Source organism: Marmota flaviventris, chromosome 1 (genome assembly GCF_047511675.1).
Source record: "Marmota flaviventris isolate mMarFla1 chromosome 1, mMarFla1.hap1, whole genome shotgun sequence".
Taxonomy (NCBI): Eukaryota; Metazoa; Chordata; class Mammalia; order Rodentia; family Sciuridae; genus Marmota; species Marmota flaviventris.
Window position 1 is genome coordinate 199,441,938 of NC_092498.1, and position 14,630 is coordinate 199,456,567.

General features: G+C 38.4%; 1 protein-coding gene across 1 annotated transcript in view; it reads right to left on the reverse strand.

Annotated features, from left to right (window-relative positions):
• Ulk4 (unc-51 like kinase 4) overlaps window positions 1-14,630 on the reverse strand; it is a 516,944-nt gene that overhangs the window by 333,070 nt on the left and 169,244 nt on the right. Inside the window, exon 24 of the mRNA XM_071600065.1 lies at window positions 672-805. Within this exon, the coding sequence (XP_071456166.1) occupies window positions 672-805 (134 nt within the window). The remainder of the gene's footprint in view (window positions 1-671; window positions 806-14,630) is intronic.

Genomic DNA, 14,630 nt, shown 5'->3' on the forward strand with positions numbered 1-14,630 from the left:
ATACTGTCAAAATTCTTTAATATTAAATTTTGACATTTCAGTTTTTTAAATTCTATATATGTTCAAGTTCTTTTATCAATTTTAATTTATGCCTCTACTCTTTTTTTAGGGGTTGGGGGGTGGGGGTAAGCAGGGATTCAACCCAGGAGCACTTTACCACTGAGTCACATCCCCAGCCCTTTTTTAATATTTTATTTAGAAACAATTCTCACTAAATTGCTTAGGGCCTTGCTAAATTGCTGAGGCTGGTTTTGAGTGATCCTCCTGCCTCAGCCTCCTGAGTAGATAGGACTATAGGCATGTGCCACTGTGCTTAACTATGGCGCTAACCTTAAGAGAAAATTATTTTCTTCAGATTTAGGCAGGAATAACTTTTGAGAAGTTACCTGCAATAATCATAGAAGTCCAATTTTAAGCAATTAACATGTTTCCTTCTGTTTATTTCTAAAATTCCCAGATTACCTCAGATAACACCTCAATGTAACATTTAGCCTGCTCACATCTCAAAAATATCACTAATGCCAAATAATTATAAAGACAGATAAATCTTGAAACTACATTTAAGGAGAGTGTCATTGCACTCTCCTGTAAAAACAGATAAGACAGTGCCTAAAAGCTAAGTCACAGAAAGGTAAGCAGCAAGAGGGCCTAAGGACAAGACTACAATTTACAGAGGATTGTTGGCAGTTCCTGCACGATGTGACGGATGAGAAGATCCAGGCATCTAGAGAGGTATTCACCACTGCCTTGCTGCTCCTTGCCTGGAGTGGTCTTTCTGCTGTCCCTCTCGATGTACATCACCAGCCTACAAATGGGAAAGTGCACAGATCACCTCTCATGATAAGACAGTTACTAACATCTATCCCAAAAAGCAGCCAAGGCAAGGGTTTCCAGAGGACCTGGTCCCAATCATGTGGACATTTAGATTCACCAATTTTTCAAGCAGAGACAATAGTGATAGTCAATTTCTGCCTTAGAAAGTTCAAAATGTTTATGCAGAAAGAATATCAGGCAACTTTGAATCTGTCTCCTAGGGTATTACAAAACAATGCCTTGATTTGATTCGCCTTTGGTCAATGGAAGAAAACATTATTCTCCAGATGATAAATGAAAGGCAAACAAAGATGTCTGCACATAAGAGCTTTTTGTGTTCCAAAGATTCCAAGCATAACCACAAGTTGACCTGCACTTTTGGTGATCATCAGCATTAAATTTGATTGGAACCCCAGGCAATTCATATGAATTCCTATTCTTTTAGTAAACTGTATGCATAAATGCAAAAAAAAAGGTTTCATTTTACACTGGGTTATATAGACAGCAGGTACTGTCTAAACATCTGGATTGTACATGTCTCTCTACTAGTTTTATAATATCTTTTAACCACAGCAAACCACATCAGTATCTGAATCAAATATTTCCAACTCAGAACTAGAAAACACAATGGACCATGTATCAGACCGGGCCTGATGCAAACTTCAATGGATCATTTCAGCCTTTATTCAGAAACAGAACTACATCTATGGTAATGGATCCCCTTTCCTGGTGGAAAACGAGCCACTGAACAAAGGAGGGGACTGGGCTTTTATAGGTTGTAGGTGATTTAGTGAGCATGTCAGTAGTCTGGACACTCAGGAATTTGAGTTTGGGGGCTGGGGGTCCATGGCCAGCACCTGGAGAAGAGTTATCTTAGAAGAGATTAGTGTTTCCTAGAGGCTATCACTTTAGGTTTGATGAAACAATTTCTTCCTGCCTGCAGCCAGTATCTGAAAGGGATTTACCTTGAGAAAGATGAAACCTATCAATATCTGGCTTTTGTTTCCAGCCCATTTTCCCAGGCCTCACTATTTTGGTGCTTTTCATGTTCCATATCCAATAAATCATATTATGATTTAGATGTGGTAACCCCCCCCCCAAAGCTCACATGTGAGACAATCCAAGAAGGTGTGGAGGAGAAATGATTGGATTATAGCCTTAGCCTAATCGGAGAGCTGATCTCTGATGGGATTAACTGAAGTGGTAGGGTGTGGCTTTGGTGTATATATGTGTATGTGGCAAGTGGAGTCTCTGTCTTTTGATCACATGACCTGAGCTGCTTCCCTCCACCACCCTCTCACCCCATGATGTTCAGCCTCACCTCCAGCCCTGAGAAATGGAGCCAGGCTTCTATGGACTAAGACCTCTGAAAACACAATGGACCTCAAACTTTTCCTCCTCTATAGTTGTTCTGGTAGTCATAGCAGCGAAAAAGCTAAAACAGACCATGACCTTAAATATTTAGGATGCTGTTGCTGGCTGAGGCCCTCCCCAATTTTTCTCAAATGAGTTTGATGAACTCAGTCATTTTCACAAGTTCCCATTCCCAGCAACTCTCTAAATGATGAGTTCATGGATTTCATCATGGAAAAGTCCCTTTGCAACAACTTCCCAGTCATCCATCTCTCCATTTCTGTTTTCTTACTCATCCCACTGAACTTTTGCTTCTCAATTCCCACTATAAACTGAAAAGAGGTGGTTTTGTACATAATACAGATACATAGGTATACTGATATCTTGACACAGCATTCATGTGATTCTCAATAGATTTATCCATGCATTCGCCTTTGTTTATTACTATTTATAACCCCATAAGTGAACACACAGGAAGTTAGTCTAGATTCTGCATCAGTTAGCATCCTCTGTTCTAGTCACTGATTATAGATAGCCCTTGCCACACTCTAACAAATGTAAGACACTGGTTAAAATACGAGAGAATATTGATGCATCACTAGGAAGGTATCAATAGTACTTGAAAGTAGCAGCATAAAACTTTCTGATAATGAATAACCATAGAAGAGCAAGACCCCAATCCCTTTTATGATAAATGGACTATAAAAAACATCAGTCATGTAAGTTGTCATGTACTAAATGGAGCCGTCTTGGAGTTCCTAGTCCTGAAGAATCATCATGGCTCATAGCTTCTAACAGAATGGCAGTAACTCCAAAAAACCTTTTAATTAGTTGGGACCTGTTCCATCAGCCCAACCAAGGAGAAGGACAGCCCTACTTCTTCTTGTTTTGCTTGACATCTCTCTGCTAAGCTTTGCCATGGTCAGATTTGGACAGATTTTCCAAAATTAAAGATGGCATTTAAGTACATCACTTCTCAAGATAGGTTTTTGCAGAACCCCCTCTGACTGTATCTGGTCTCGTTTCTACTTGCTAAAATCAAGCACTTCCACTGTGACCATTCATTCCTCAACTTCCTGGGAATTGTATTAATTTAATCTGTGACATTTCTTCTCAATTCATTAGCCCTTGCTTTTCTTCACTTTCTTCATGATTGGAACTACAGATTAGTCAGTTGTTCATGAATATAATGAAATATCTGAGACAAGCTACTTATGAAGAATAGGGTATTTAATAAAGCTCACAGTTTTGGAGATTTAAGGGCTCAAATCATCTGTGATGGTCTTCCTGTTGGCAGTCATGAGGCACCACACAGCATCCATCATGCATCAAGAGACAGAAAGCTCGTGTGTGTGTGTGTGTGTGTGTGTATGTGTGTGTGTGTAAGTGTGGTCTCTCCCTCTTCATATAAAACATCAGGACTCAACCATGGGAGCTCAACCCTAATAAATTAATCTAATTCTAATCAGTTCCCAAAGGACCCACTTTTAAACACTATGATCAGATTAAGTTTTCTCTTCTAATGCCTCACAATAGGAATTATTAATACATGAAACCCTGGAGAACACCAAAACTATATCCAAACCATAGCCAATTATTTCCCACAATCTATTATTTGACTACACTCTTGCTGCTCTTTCTTTTCTTTGCACCCATAAAGCCACATGAACTCTGGATGCATCCAACCATCTATTTTCTACAGAGAAGGATGCTAAAGTAAACTAATGGAGTAAATGTATTCAACTATAAATGCATTAACTCCACTGTTGAATGACCCAAATGGTATCAATGATTCAAGTGGTCACCTTATTCCCAAAGTCTATTTTCAATATTTTCTTCTTTTCAAACCACCAATCTTCCATGTTATCTTGAGATTGAGTGTTGTGCCTCCAAGTATGAACACACAAAACATACAGAAACCCTTCCTTTCACAACAATGGATCTATCCCTTCTTCCATCTATGCTGACCCTTTCATGGTTTTCTAGCAACTGCCCTTCTGTCTCATCTTCTGCCAAGTGTCTTAAAAGGAAAACCTATAAATACTACCTCCACTCTTCTAGATATTTGTTCCTCAATCCTGCTCTATCTGGTTTTCACTCCCATCACTCTCTAAGGTCACCTCAAATCCAATGGGCATTAGTCTGCCTTTACTTGTCGTGACAAGTCAACGTTATTGAATACTGTTCTCATGCCTCCTGTTTCTCTATCCATCATGACATCATACTTTCCTAGTTTTCTTCTCCAGCTTCTTTGGTTGTTCCTTCACACTGTGTGTGCTCCTAAATCTTCAAGTTTATTTAAAAAATGACTTCTAGGCCATTACTTTCCTCTTTCTATCCTTTTGACCCAGGCCATCCACTTTAATTACCTGCCATATTAACAGACACCTTCCAATTCATATCTGGAGCTAAAACCTAAGCCAATATATTCAACTACTGACATGATATCTGCTTTTGTTTGCCTCAACTACACTTCAAACACTATGCAACCAAAATAAACATCATTATCTCACCAAACCTGGTTGTCTTACAACTATGATATCCTACTCTGGACTATTGTTCTTTAGCCTATAAAGGAAACCAGAAACCCAGCAAGTCAATCTTGAAATGTTCTTCAAACCCTTAGATTCTCCACTCTGTAGCCAAGTGCAATCTACCATATTCCCTTGTCCTAGACTACCACAACAGCCATCCAGGTAGGTTATCTGCTTGTTTCTGTCAATCTAGCCTCTGTACTCACTACATCTAATCTATTCTCATCCATCCAGCAACTCCCCTATTAGAAACCCTTCTACGGCATCTCATTATTCTTAACATGACAGCTCTCAAAACTCCTCATCGTTACCTACAAGGCCTACAAAATCTGCCCCCAACTACCTCTCCACTTCATCATGCTTTTTCTGTCCTTCAATCACAATGTCCTTCTTTTAGTTTCTTAAACTCAGTACTTCCCACAGAAATAGGATATTACCTTAACTTAGATGGCTCTTCTCTCCACTTCCTCCAAATAAATTTACATCTGTATGCCATAATTCCCTACAATTTCCACTCATTTCCCTAAATAAAATACTTATATATCATTATATCATGGAAGAGAATGCATTAAAATCTTACCCAACTATAACTTTCTAATACATATTTTTTGATTACTTGATGACACTCATCATCCTTGTAAACTTTAAAGGACTAAATCTGATTCCGATAATCACATCTTTCCCCTTCTGGGCACAGTTTCTGACACGAATTAAGTACTCAATAAATATTAGATGAATAGGTAAATACAGCTGTTGAAATGGCCTTACCGTTTTCTCTAGCTCTCTATAGCAATTGCTTCATCTTTATTATTCCCTAGGCCCTTTTCTTAATTCTAATATTTGATGTTATGTTTGCTTAAAATTTATACTACTGGATTATATAAAAGGTTAAAAAACAAACAAATGAATCTGCTTAGAAAAAAAAAATTCCAGGAGAAATATCAGAAGGCTAATAAACTGGGGGAATGTTTTCCATTTCATATCACAAAAGGTTAATGTATATATACACACACATCTCTCAATTAGAAAAAGACTAAAGGCAAGAAAAATCAAATGCACACAGAATTTTAAAAGGAAATATACCCAGAATACAAATGACTCAAGCAAAAATATATTCCACTCTTCTCATGAGAGAACTATACATTAAAATGACATCTCTTCTTTCACATACACTCACAACTCAGGAAGTTTGATAACAGACTCCCATGGAAACTCTGAGATACTAATACTCTAGTAATTCACTATTGGAAACAAGCAGGTACAAATCCCATGGGGAGTGTTATAGTCTAGACTCTGAACATCCTGCAAAGGCCCAGGAGTTGAGTGCATACACTATGGGAAAGTGGTGGGGCCTTTTGTGGGTGAGACCCAGTGGAAAGAAGTTAGGTGACTTAAGGACATGCCCTTGAAAGAGATACTGGGACTCCAGCTCCTTCCTATCTCTTTGCTTCCTAGTTGACATGAAGTGGGCAGCTTTGCTCAAACACACACTCCCACCATGAGGCAGTACCTACAGACCCAAAAGCAATGGACTAAAATTATGGACTGAAACTTCAGAATTTTGAGCCAAAATACTGTCCTGCACATAAGTTGACTATCTCAGGCATTTTGTCACAGAAAGGAAAGCTTATCTTGAGCCTGATTGCTCTGGCTCAGGTTTTGAGGACTGTTTTGAATAGGAGCCATGAGAATGGACAGCCTTCCCTTTCTGAATTCAGAAGAAATACTTTTAGATTTCTCCATGTAGTATGATGTTAGCTTTGGGTTTGTCATAAATGGCCTTCATAATGTTGAGGCAAGTTCCTTTGATCTCTAGCTTCTCCAGTGCTTTTAACATGAATGGGTGCTGGATTGTGTCAAAGGCCTTTTCTGCGTCTATTGAGACAATCACATGATTTCCTGTTTAAGTTATGAATCACATTTATTTATTTATGTCTGTTGAACTAACCCTTGCATCCCTGTAATGAAATCCACATGATCATGGTAAGTTATCTTTTTGAAGTGTTTCTGAATGGTTTGCTAATATATTATTAAGAATTTTTGCATGTATGAACATCAATGATATCATCTCAGTCTGTACTTTTCTTGATGTGTCTTTCTCTGGTTTGGGGTTACAATGGCTTCATAAAAAGTATTTGGGACTCTCTCTCTTTCAATTTTGTAGAATAATTCAAGAAGAGTGGTGTTAGTTCTTCTGTAATGGTCTGGTAGAGCTCAACAGAGAATCCATCAGGTCCCGAGTTTTTCTTTTTGGGGGAGGCTTTTAACTGCTCTTTCAACTTCATTATTCGATATTGGTCTGTTTAGGTCTTCTTTATCTTCCTGATTCATTTTGAGTGGGTCAAATGTGTCTAGAAATGTGCTAATGTCTTCCAGATTTTCCATTTTATTGAAGTATAAATTTTCAAAATAGGTCCTGATAATGCTCTGGATTTCAGAAGGGTCTGTAGTGATATCTCCTTTTTCATCTCTTGTTTATTTTCATTTTCTTATTTTTCTTTTGGTTAGTTGGGCTAAGGGTTTATCAGATGTCTATCTTTTCAAAGAACCAACTCCTCATTACATTGATCCTGTGTATTGTTTTCTTATTCTCAATTTGATTGATTTCAGTTCTGATCCTATCTTTTACTAGCTTGGAGGCATTTGTTCTTTTTCTGAGGCCTTGGGATGGAGCATAAGATCATTTATTTGGGATCTTATTTTTTTAATGTAGGTACTCAATGCTATAAATTTTCCTCTTAGAACTGCTTTCACGTTGTCCCAGAGATTTTGATGTTATATCTGTTCTCATTCATTTCTAAGATTTTGATCCCTATTCTCCCCTCTTCTTTGATCCATTCTTCATTTTAGAATATCATTCAACCTTCAGGTGTTTCTAAAGTTTCTATTCTTCTTGTTCTTGAACTCTAGCTTCATTCCATTATGATCTGATAAGACACATGGTATTATATAGATTTGGGGGGGTGGGGTGGGGTGCTGCAGTCTGGCTGAGCACAAAATCAGGAGCCACTCAAGCAGGAACAAACTTTATTTCCGAACTTCCCTGAATGCCACCCAAGCCCTCTCAGGGACACCACACACCAACCAGAACTCTCTCACCCTCCACAGGGCTCCGGGAGAACTCAACTCAATGGGGAACTCCAAAGTAGCAGGCGCCTGAGGCAGCAGGAGCCGCCCCTATTGCCTGAGCCGCCCTATTGCCAGACAGCAGGGGTCTATATACAATTGAATACACAGCCTGTTTCAATCCAGCATCATCCAGTCACAGCAATTATACACAGCTTGGCTTAATTATCATCTTAATGGCTTGCCTCTCAACCATTACTTCTGGCAAAATGCCAGGGGCCATTCCTACTTGGCTGTGGCTCTCAACAGGGGGGTATTTGCTAAGATTTGCTTTGTAGTCTAGAATATGATCTATTTTGGAAAAAGTTCCATGCACAGCTGGAAAGAGGTGGAGTATTCTGTAGGTGTCAATTAGGTTCATTTGATTTATAGTATGGTATAGGTTGGAAATATATTTATGATTTGATGTTTTGATGACCTAATTGGTGATATGGGTGTACTGAAATCATCAGATATTATTGTTTTGGGATATATGTGAGATTTAATGTCATGGAGTGTTTTATCCATGTAACTGGGGACTTTGAAATTTGGGGCATAAATGTCTACTATTATTATATCTTTTTGTTGGGATTGTTCTCTTTACTAGGATATAATGAACTTCTGTGTCTCTTCTTGAAAAGCCAGCCTCTATCTCAGAGCAAAGCTGTCCAAGGAAGGGACATGGCCTTTGTCCTTGGAAAAACCCACAGAGCACTCCTAGGCACATTCCCACCCTGCTAAGTTGTTTATCTACAGGAGAGATCTGCTGCGCCAGCTGTCCCTGACTCAGTCAGGCTAGGTGGGGATCCATAGCAGCCCCCTAGCAGCCACCAATCAGCATGAGACAGGGAAATACCTGGGATGCCAGATAACCCTCCCAGTAGTTTATGGTAGTTGATAACCTGTTGGAAAACCATGTAGTTCAGCACGTACACCCCTCTTGGCTTAAACCAATCAGTTCAAATGAATACCCCTTTTGTACTGACCAATCACCCCTACCTAACTTGTTCCCGCCAGTGAATGTGCTAATCATGTTTTAGAGTTGTTGTTTGATTTTCCCGCGGCGTGAGGTGATTTGTTATGCTATATGTGAAGTCCCTGCCCTTTTCAAAGAATGTATATAAGCTCTGCTCAAGCTATTCTCGGGGCTTTTTGCTCTTTACCTCTTCGAGGTAGGCTTGGAGCCCCAGCATGCTGGACCCCCAATAAACCCTTTGCTGTTGCATGAGACAGTATCTTGGTGGTCTTTTCCTCTGACATTCGCCTGACCTTTACATTCTGATTAATCTTTGCTTGAAATCTGCTTTGTCAGATATGAGAATAGCTACTCCTGCTTCTTTTACCTGAACCATAGCACTGGAGTATTTTTTTTGCCATTCCCTTACTTTCAGCCTGTGAAGTCTTTGCCTATAAGATTAATCTCTTGTAAACAGATGCATCTTGTAAATAGATGCATTCTGATAATCTGTGTCTTTTAATTGGGGAGTTTGAAACCATTAACATTTTGCATTAGTATGGATAAGTGTTTGAGGTTTCCTGCTATTATGGGTTTTCTTGTTTTGTTATAGTTTATCCTGTCTTGATTCTCATTTAGTGAAATCATTCTATTGAACTTCTTTTGTTTGGGAGCTTTGGGAATTGTGTTTTAGTTCCTGTGTTTGTGATTTATCTTTGAGTATTCCTTATAGTGCTGGCTTAGTGCTCATGAGTTCTTTTAGTCTAATTGGTGATTGGAAAATTTTTATTTCACCCTCAAATTTTAAATCAAGTTTTGCTGGACATAGTATCCTTGGCTGACACTTTTTTTCTTTTAGGGCTTGGAATACCTCATTCTGGGCCCTCCTTAATTTTAAGGTCTGAGTTGAGAAATCAGAAGTGAGCCTTATTAGTTTGCCTCTAAATGTGACCTGGTATTTAGTTCTTGCAGCTTTTAATATTCTTTCTTTATCTTCCCTATTAGGCATTTTGATCATGATATGACTCAGCAAACTTCTTATTTAACTAAGTCTATTTGGGGTCTTGTAAGCCTCCTGTATGTGAACATCTATGTCATTTCTGATATGGGAGAAGTCTTCTGTAACCATCTCAATGAAAATATTATTTATGCCTTTAGTTTGTATCTCCATGTTCTCTTCTATCTCAGGTTTGGTTAATAATCAAAGAGATATTGGGGGGGGGGTGTAATATCTGGGATAAAGCAAAAAATGGAGGCCAGCTAAGAGACTGAGGATTTGAAGACAGCAATGAATATATGTTAAGTTACTATTAAAAGATCTAAAACTATGGAGGTAAATTCCAATTCAAATTGGAAAATTGAATCCGAACACTTTATGTCCCCTTTTTTACCTACTCCCCTTGGAAAGTTCTTCAGTACCATTCACAGTCAGAACTTTCAAAGAATTTCTTAAAGGTGAAAGTACAGATTAAAAGGATCAAGGGCTGGGGATGTGGCTCAAGTGATAGCACGCTCGCCTGGCATGTGCAGGGCGCCAGGTTCGATCCTCAGCACCACAAATAAAATAAAGATGTTGTGTCCACCGAAAACTTAATAATATTAAAAAATTCTCTCTCAAAAAAAAAAAAAAAAGAGGATCAAGAGATGGCAAAAGCACACATGAAGGAAAAAGCTACCTGGGGAAACAGACAGAACCCCAGCACCACCTCAAGCCCTAAATGGCAGGGAAATAGGACAAGTTTACACTTACAGGACAGTAAGAAAAGAAAGTTTCTCAATTTTATAAACAATTTTTAAAGAAAATAAGTATCAGGAAACCAGGGACAAAGGTAATGCTAAATACAAAGAAGGATCAGAGAGAGAGAAAGAGAATGTTAAGAAAAAATAAATGAAGGAATTGTACCTTAAGAAATTTCATCTGAGAGCAGCACAGTTAATGATTGAGATGGGGAGAAAGCAAGACAACTACGTGTTAGAAGTACACAGGCAGGAAGGAGAAAAAGAAAACACAAGATAAAAGAGAAATGGGCTGCCTGGAAATGGTGTGAGTAGAAGACAAAATTCAAGTAGTTCATCGTGGAGAGAATGACATATTTTCACCATGAGAAGTAAATTATATGGGTTTTAGAAATGGAGAGTTCAAGCTCCTTGCTTTGACTTTACCTGGAGTCCTCTACAAGGACACCATCACCACTGCTCTCCCCCATTCCTATCCTTCTAGAACATTCCTACTCCCTTCAAGTGCCACTGAGCTCTATTGCCTATCAATTGGACTACCCCATTGCCTATTTTTACTTTATATCTTCCTATGGGCAGTAGGCTACTAGAATAAGATATAAATTATGGATATCCATCCTATTTGGATTCACATTAGATAATTTCACCACAGGTTACTAGTTCCTTACTGAGCCATACACTATTTCCAAAGAATCAAAATACCCCACTAGTGTTTTACTCCATTCTAAGTTCATTTTTTATCAGTCTACTACAGATTCTTTGACTTCCTTTCCCCATACAAGAACAATTTGCTTTAAATATGGGATGCATTTTTCCTCTCTTCCATTTCCCTGCCAGAATCCTCAGCAAATTCATTGTCCAATTCAATACCTCTGTTTGTAATTAAAGCTTTTGTCTCTAAGCTTATGGCAGCCAAGTGATAAATGGAATTTTGGCCCAAATTCAAACTATAGTGATCCTAATATATCTAAGGGCCTTCTCGGATTAGTTCTTTACTTCCCAAATATGTAACTGGAAGAGACATACTTAGCAACTAGCAGAATCCAGACATTGGCTATCTGACCTTAGACATGAAGACTAACATTATAAGTGACAAATGCAAGTATAGAATTTCCCCTCTCTACCAAGATAGTAAATCTAGTAAATCGTATCAACAGAAAAACTATAGAAAGTAGAACCAACAACAAAAATTTAAAAGGTGCAGGGATGATAATATCTATTACAGCTCCATTTAAAGAATCAATTCACCCAGTATAAAATCTTGGAAAATGTTTGCAATGGATCTTGAACGACAGTGAGTTATCTAAGATGTAAACATGTTATAATTATAACTGCAGCTACAATTTAACATGTAATATCTCTATTGGAGCAAATCAACACAGACCTGGCAAATTTCTTACCTGACAAAGACAACCCTTACCCCCGATTGAGAGAATACACCAATAAGTGAAAGAACAACCAGTATGTGTTTGTTTTTACTCATCAAGGCAAATGGGTCATATTAACTGTCTTGCTGCAGACTCTGCCAACTCTCCTGCTCTTGACCATAAAACAGCCTGCAAAGATCTATCCCCAAGTATCATACACCTATATTATTTTGATGACATAAGGAAGAGTCAGCAACAAGTATTCTGGAGGACTTAGCAAGTCACTTAAGAGAAACCTCATTAAAAATTCAGGGCTTACCACCTCAGTAAAGTTCTAGGATTAAGTGGTCTAGAGCAAGTTCAGAAAGTATGGGAGTCTGATTATAACAAAAAAAGGAAACACAATATGTGGTGTGATTTTATGAATTTAGAAGGCAATACATACCATCTTTGGATCTGTTTGTTTCGCTCACATTTATGAAGAGCCTTAAAGTTGCTAGTTTTAAAGGGAGTTGGATTAAAAGCTCTGCAGCAATTCCAAGCTGCTATGTAAGTGGCTCTGCCACCTAGACCTAACATCCAACATATCTATGGCGCTGAGTAGCTACGGAAAATATAACTCCAGGAAAGTACCAACAGGTCAATCACAATCCATCTTTGTGCTTTTAGAGCAGAACCTCATTCTCATTTGTGGATGACTATTGTTTTAGAAACAGCTTCTCATAGAAAATAAGCACGTATCTGTATACGGGGTAAAAATGGGAATTCATAACCCACTTGAATCAAACGTATGAAAAATGATATGTCAAGAGCTATGTAATATTTTGAACAATAATAAAAAAAAAATAAGCAAGTGACCACTGACGTCAAATGAGCTTATGATCTGAGCTACATATCATTAACCTCACTTCACCATGCCACTAGGTTTTGGATACACATCAGTAAACCATCATCAAGTAGGTTGATAAATATAAGAGACTGAGCTTGGATAGGGCCACAATGTACACACTACATAAGAAGATGGTTCCTATTTCTCCAAAAAAACTCCTCTGAATTACCTCCTCTCAATTCTGATTAAGAATAATTTGTGGGCTGGGACTGCAGCTCAGTGGCAGAGCACTTCCATAGCACATGTGAGGCACTGGGTTCCATGCTTAACACTTCATAAAAATAACCAAAATAAAGGTATGCTATCCATCTCAACTACAAGATATTTCTTTTTTTTAATAGAATTATTTATGAACAGCTGACTGAAAAAAGAAAAATTCTGATTCTGGTTAGTGAATGATTCAATACGATATGCTGGCACCAAATGAAAGAGGACTGTCACATTACAAACCTAATCAAAAGCGTACCTGAGAAGAACATTCTCCAGTGAGCAGAATTTCAAAACAGATTTTGTTGGACTCTGTGTTTAACTGAGATATGGCCACTGGCTAACAGTTTAGTAAGATGGTCAGGGACATAAGACTGGTGGCAAGAAATTCTAGGAAAGAGGTTTGCTGATAGACCTGAGAATGGGAAAAAAGTATGAAGACATTTGTATGTGATGTGGATGTCAAAGAGTATCCATTTCAGAGGAGGCCCTCAATAATCAGGTAGATGACATTCTGCAAATGGCAGTCAAGATTCCTTCTCCAGTCACTCCAGTGCTCGTACAACAGGTCCATGTACTAAGGGGATGGGAAGTGGCAAAGATGGAGTGTATGCATGGGCTCTGCAAAAGGAATGCTCGTCAATGATTATGTAGATACTGGCCCTCCAATCAAGAAGAAAACCAATGCTGAGAACTTGGTGTAGTGCCATTTCCTCAGGAGAACAACCAGTTGCCTAAAACAGGTTGATTTGAAGGAGCAGCAGCAAACTATTCTCACTAGAATAAACACAAATCCCTGCACACAAACTTCACCAACCTATAAAATGAAGTACAGACTTAAGAAATGCTTTACTTACAATCATGTAATCAAAATAGCAATGCCTTTGATCAAAGAACTTGGCAATGGGCTCAAGCCTAGGAAATTCATAGTCTTGGCTGCAACTATCACATACACAGCTCTTAAAAGAGGAATGGCTTATGGAGAATTCAGTCGTGGTGTCAACTGAGGAAAAATCATGCTAAAACTCTGGGCTCTATCTTAAAACATGAAGGATTTAAAACATGAAGTATATGTTTTGAAATGGCACCAAAAAAATATGGTATTATCTCCCCACACAGTTCTGGGAATCAATAAGCAGAAGAGATCCTCTCTCATGATTATAATATTTTTGCCTTCAGTCACCATGACTTTGAGCTCTGCTGGGTTGTTTCCTAGGAAGAAAAGGTTCCACCAGAAGATACAACAACTAAACTAGAAGGTCAATCTGGGGATACAGGAGGCTTACTGTACTGGTTGGAGTACGTCATCTTGATTACCAATGAAAACTTGGTGGTTGTTTCACAGTGAAATTGGGCAACTAAAACAAAAATGTTCTCTGAAGAACCTCTCAGAATGACCATAAAATCTAGTAGCTGAAGTGAGAGAAAACCTCAGCACCAAGAAAAGTCTAGTTCACTGAGGATTCAGATCTTTGAGGTAATTTACATCCCTAGTAAAGTGCAAAGATATGATTCAAGAGTATTTACAGTACTAGAAATAGTTAATCATAGAGATTTCTAATTCACATTACAAAAACACTCTCAAGAAGCCTCAACAGGTAGATCAAAAGTTGTCCTCCTGCACTGTGGATATAAGATAGTGGTTGTGTTTTTCTTACTTTGACAATATG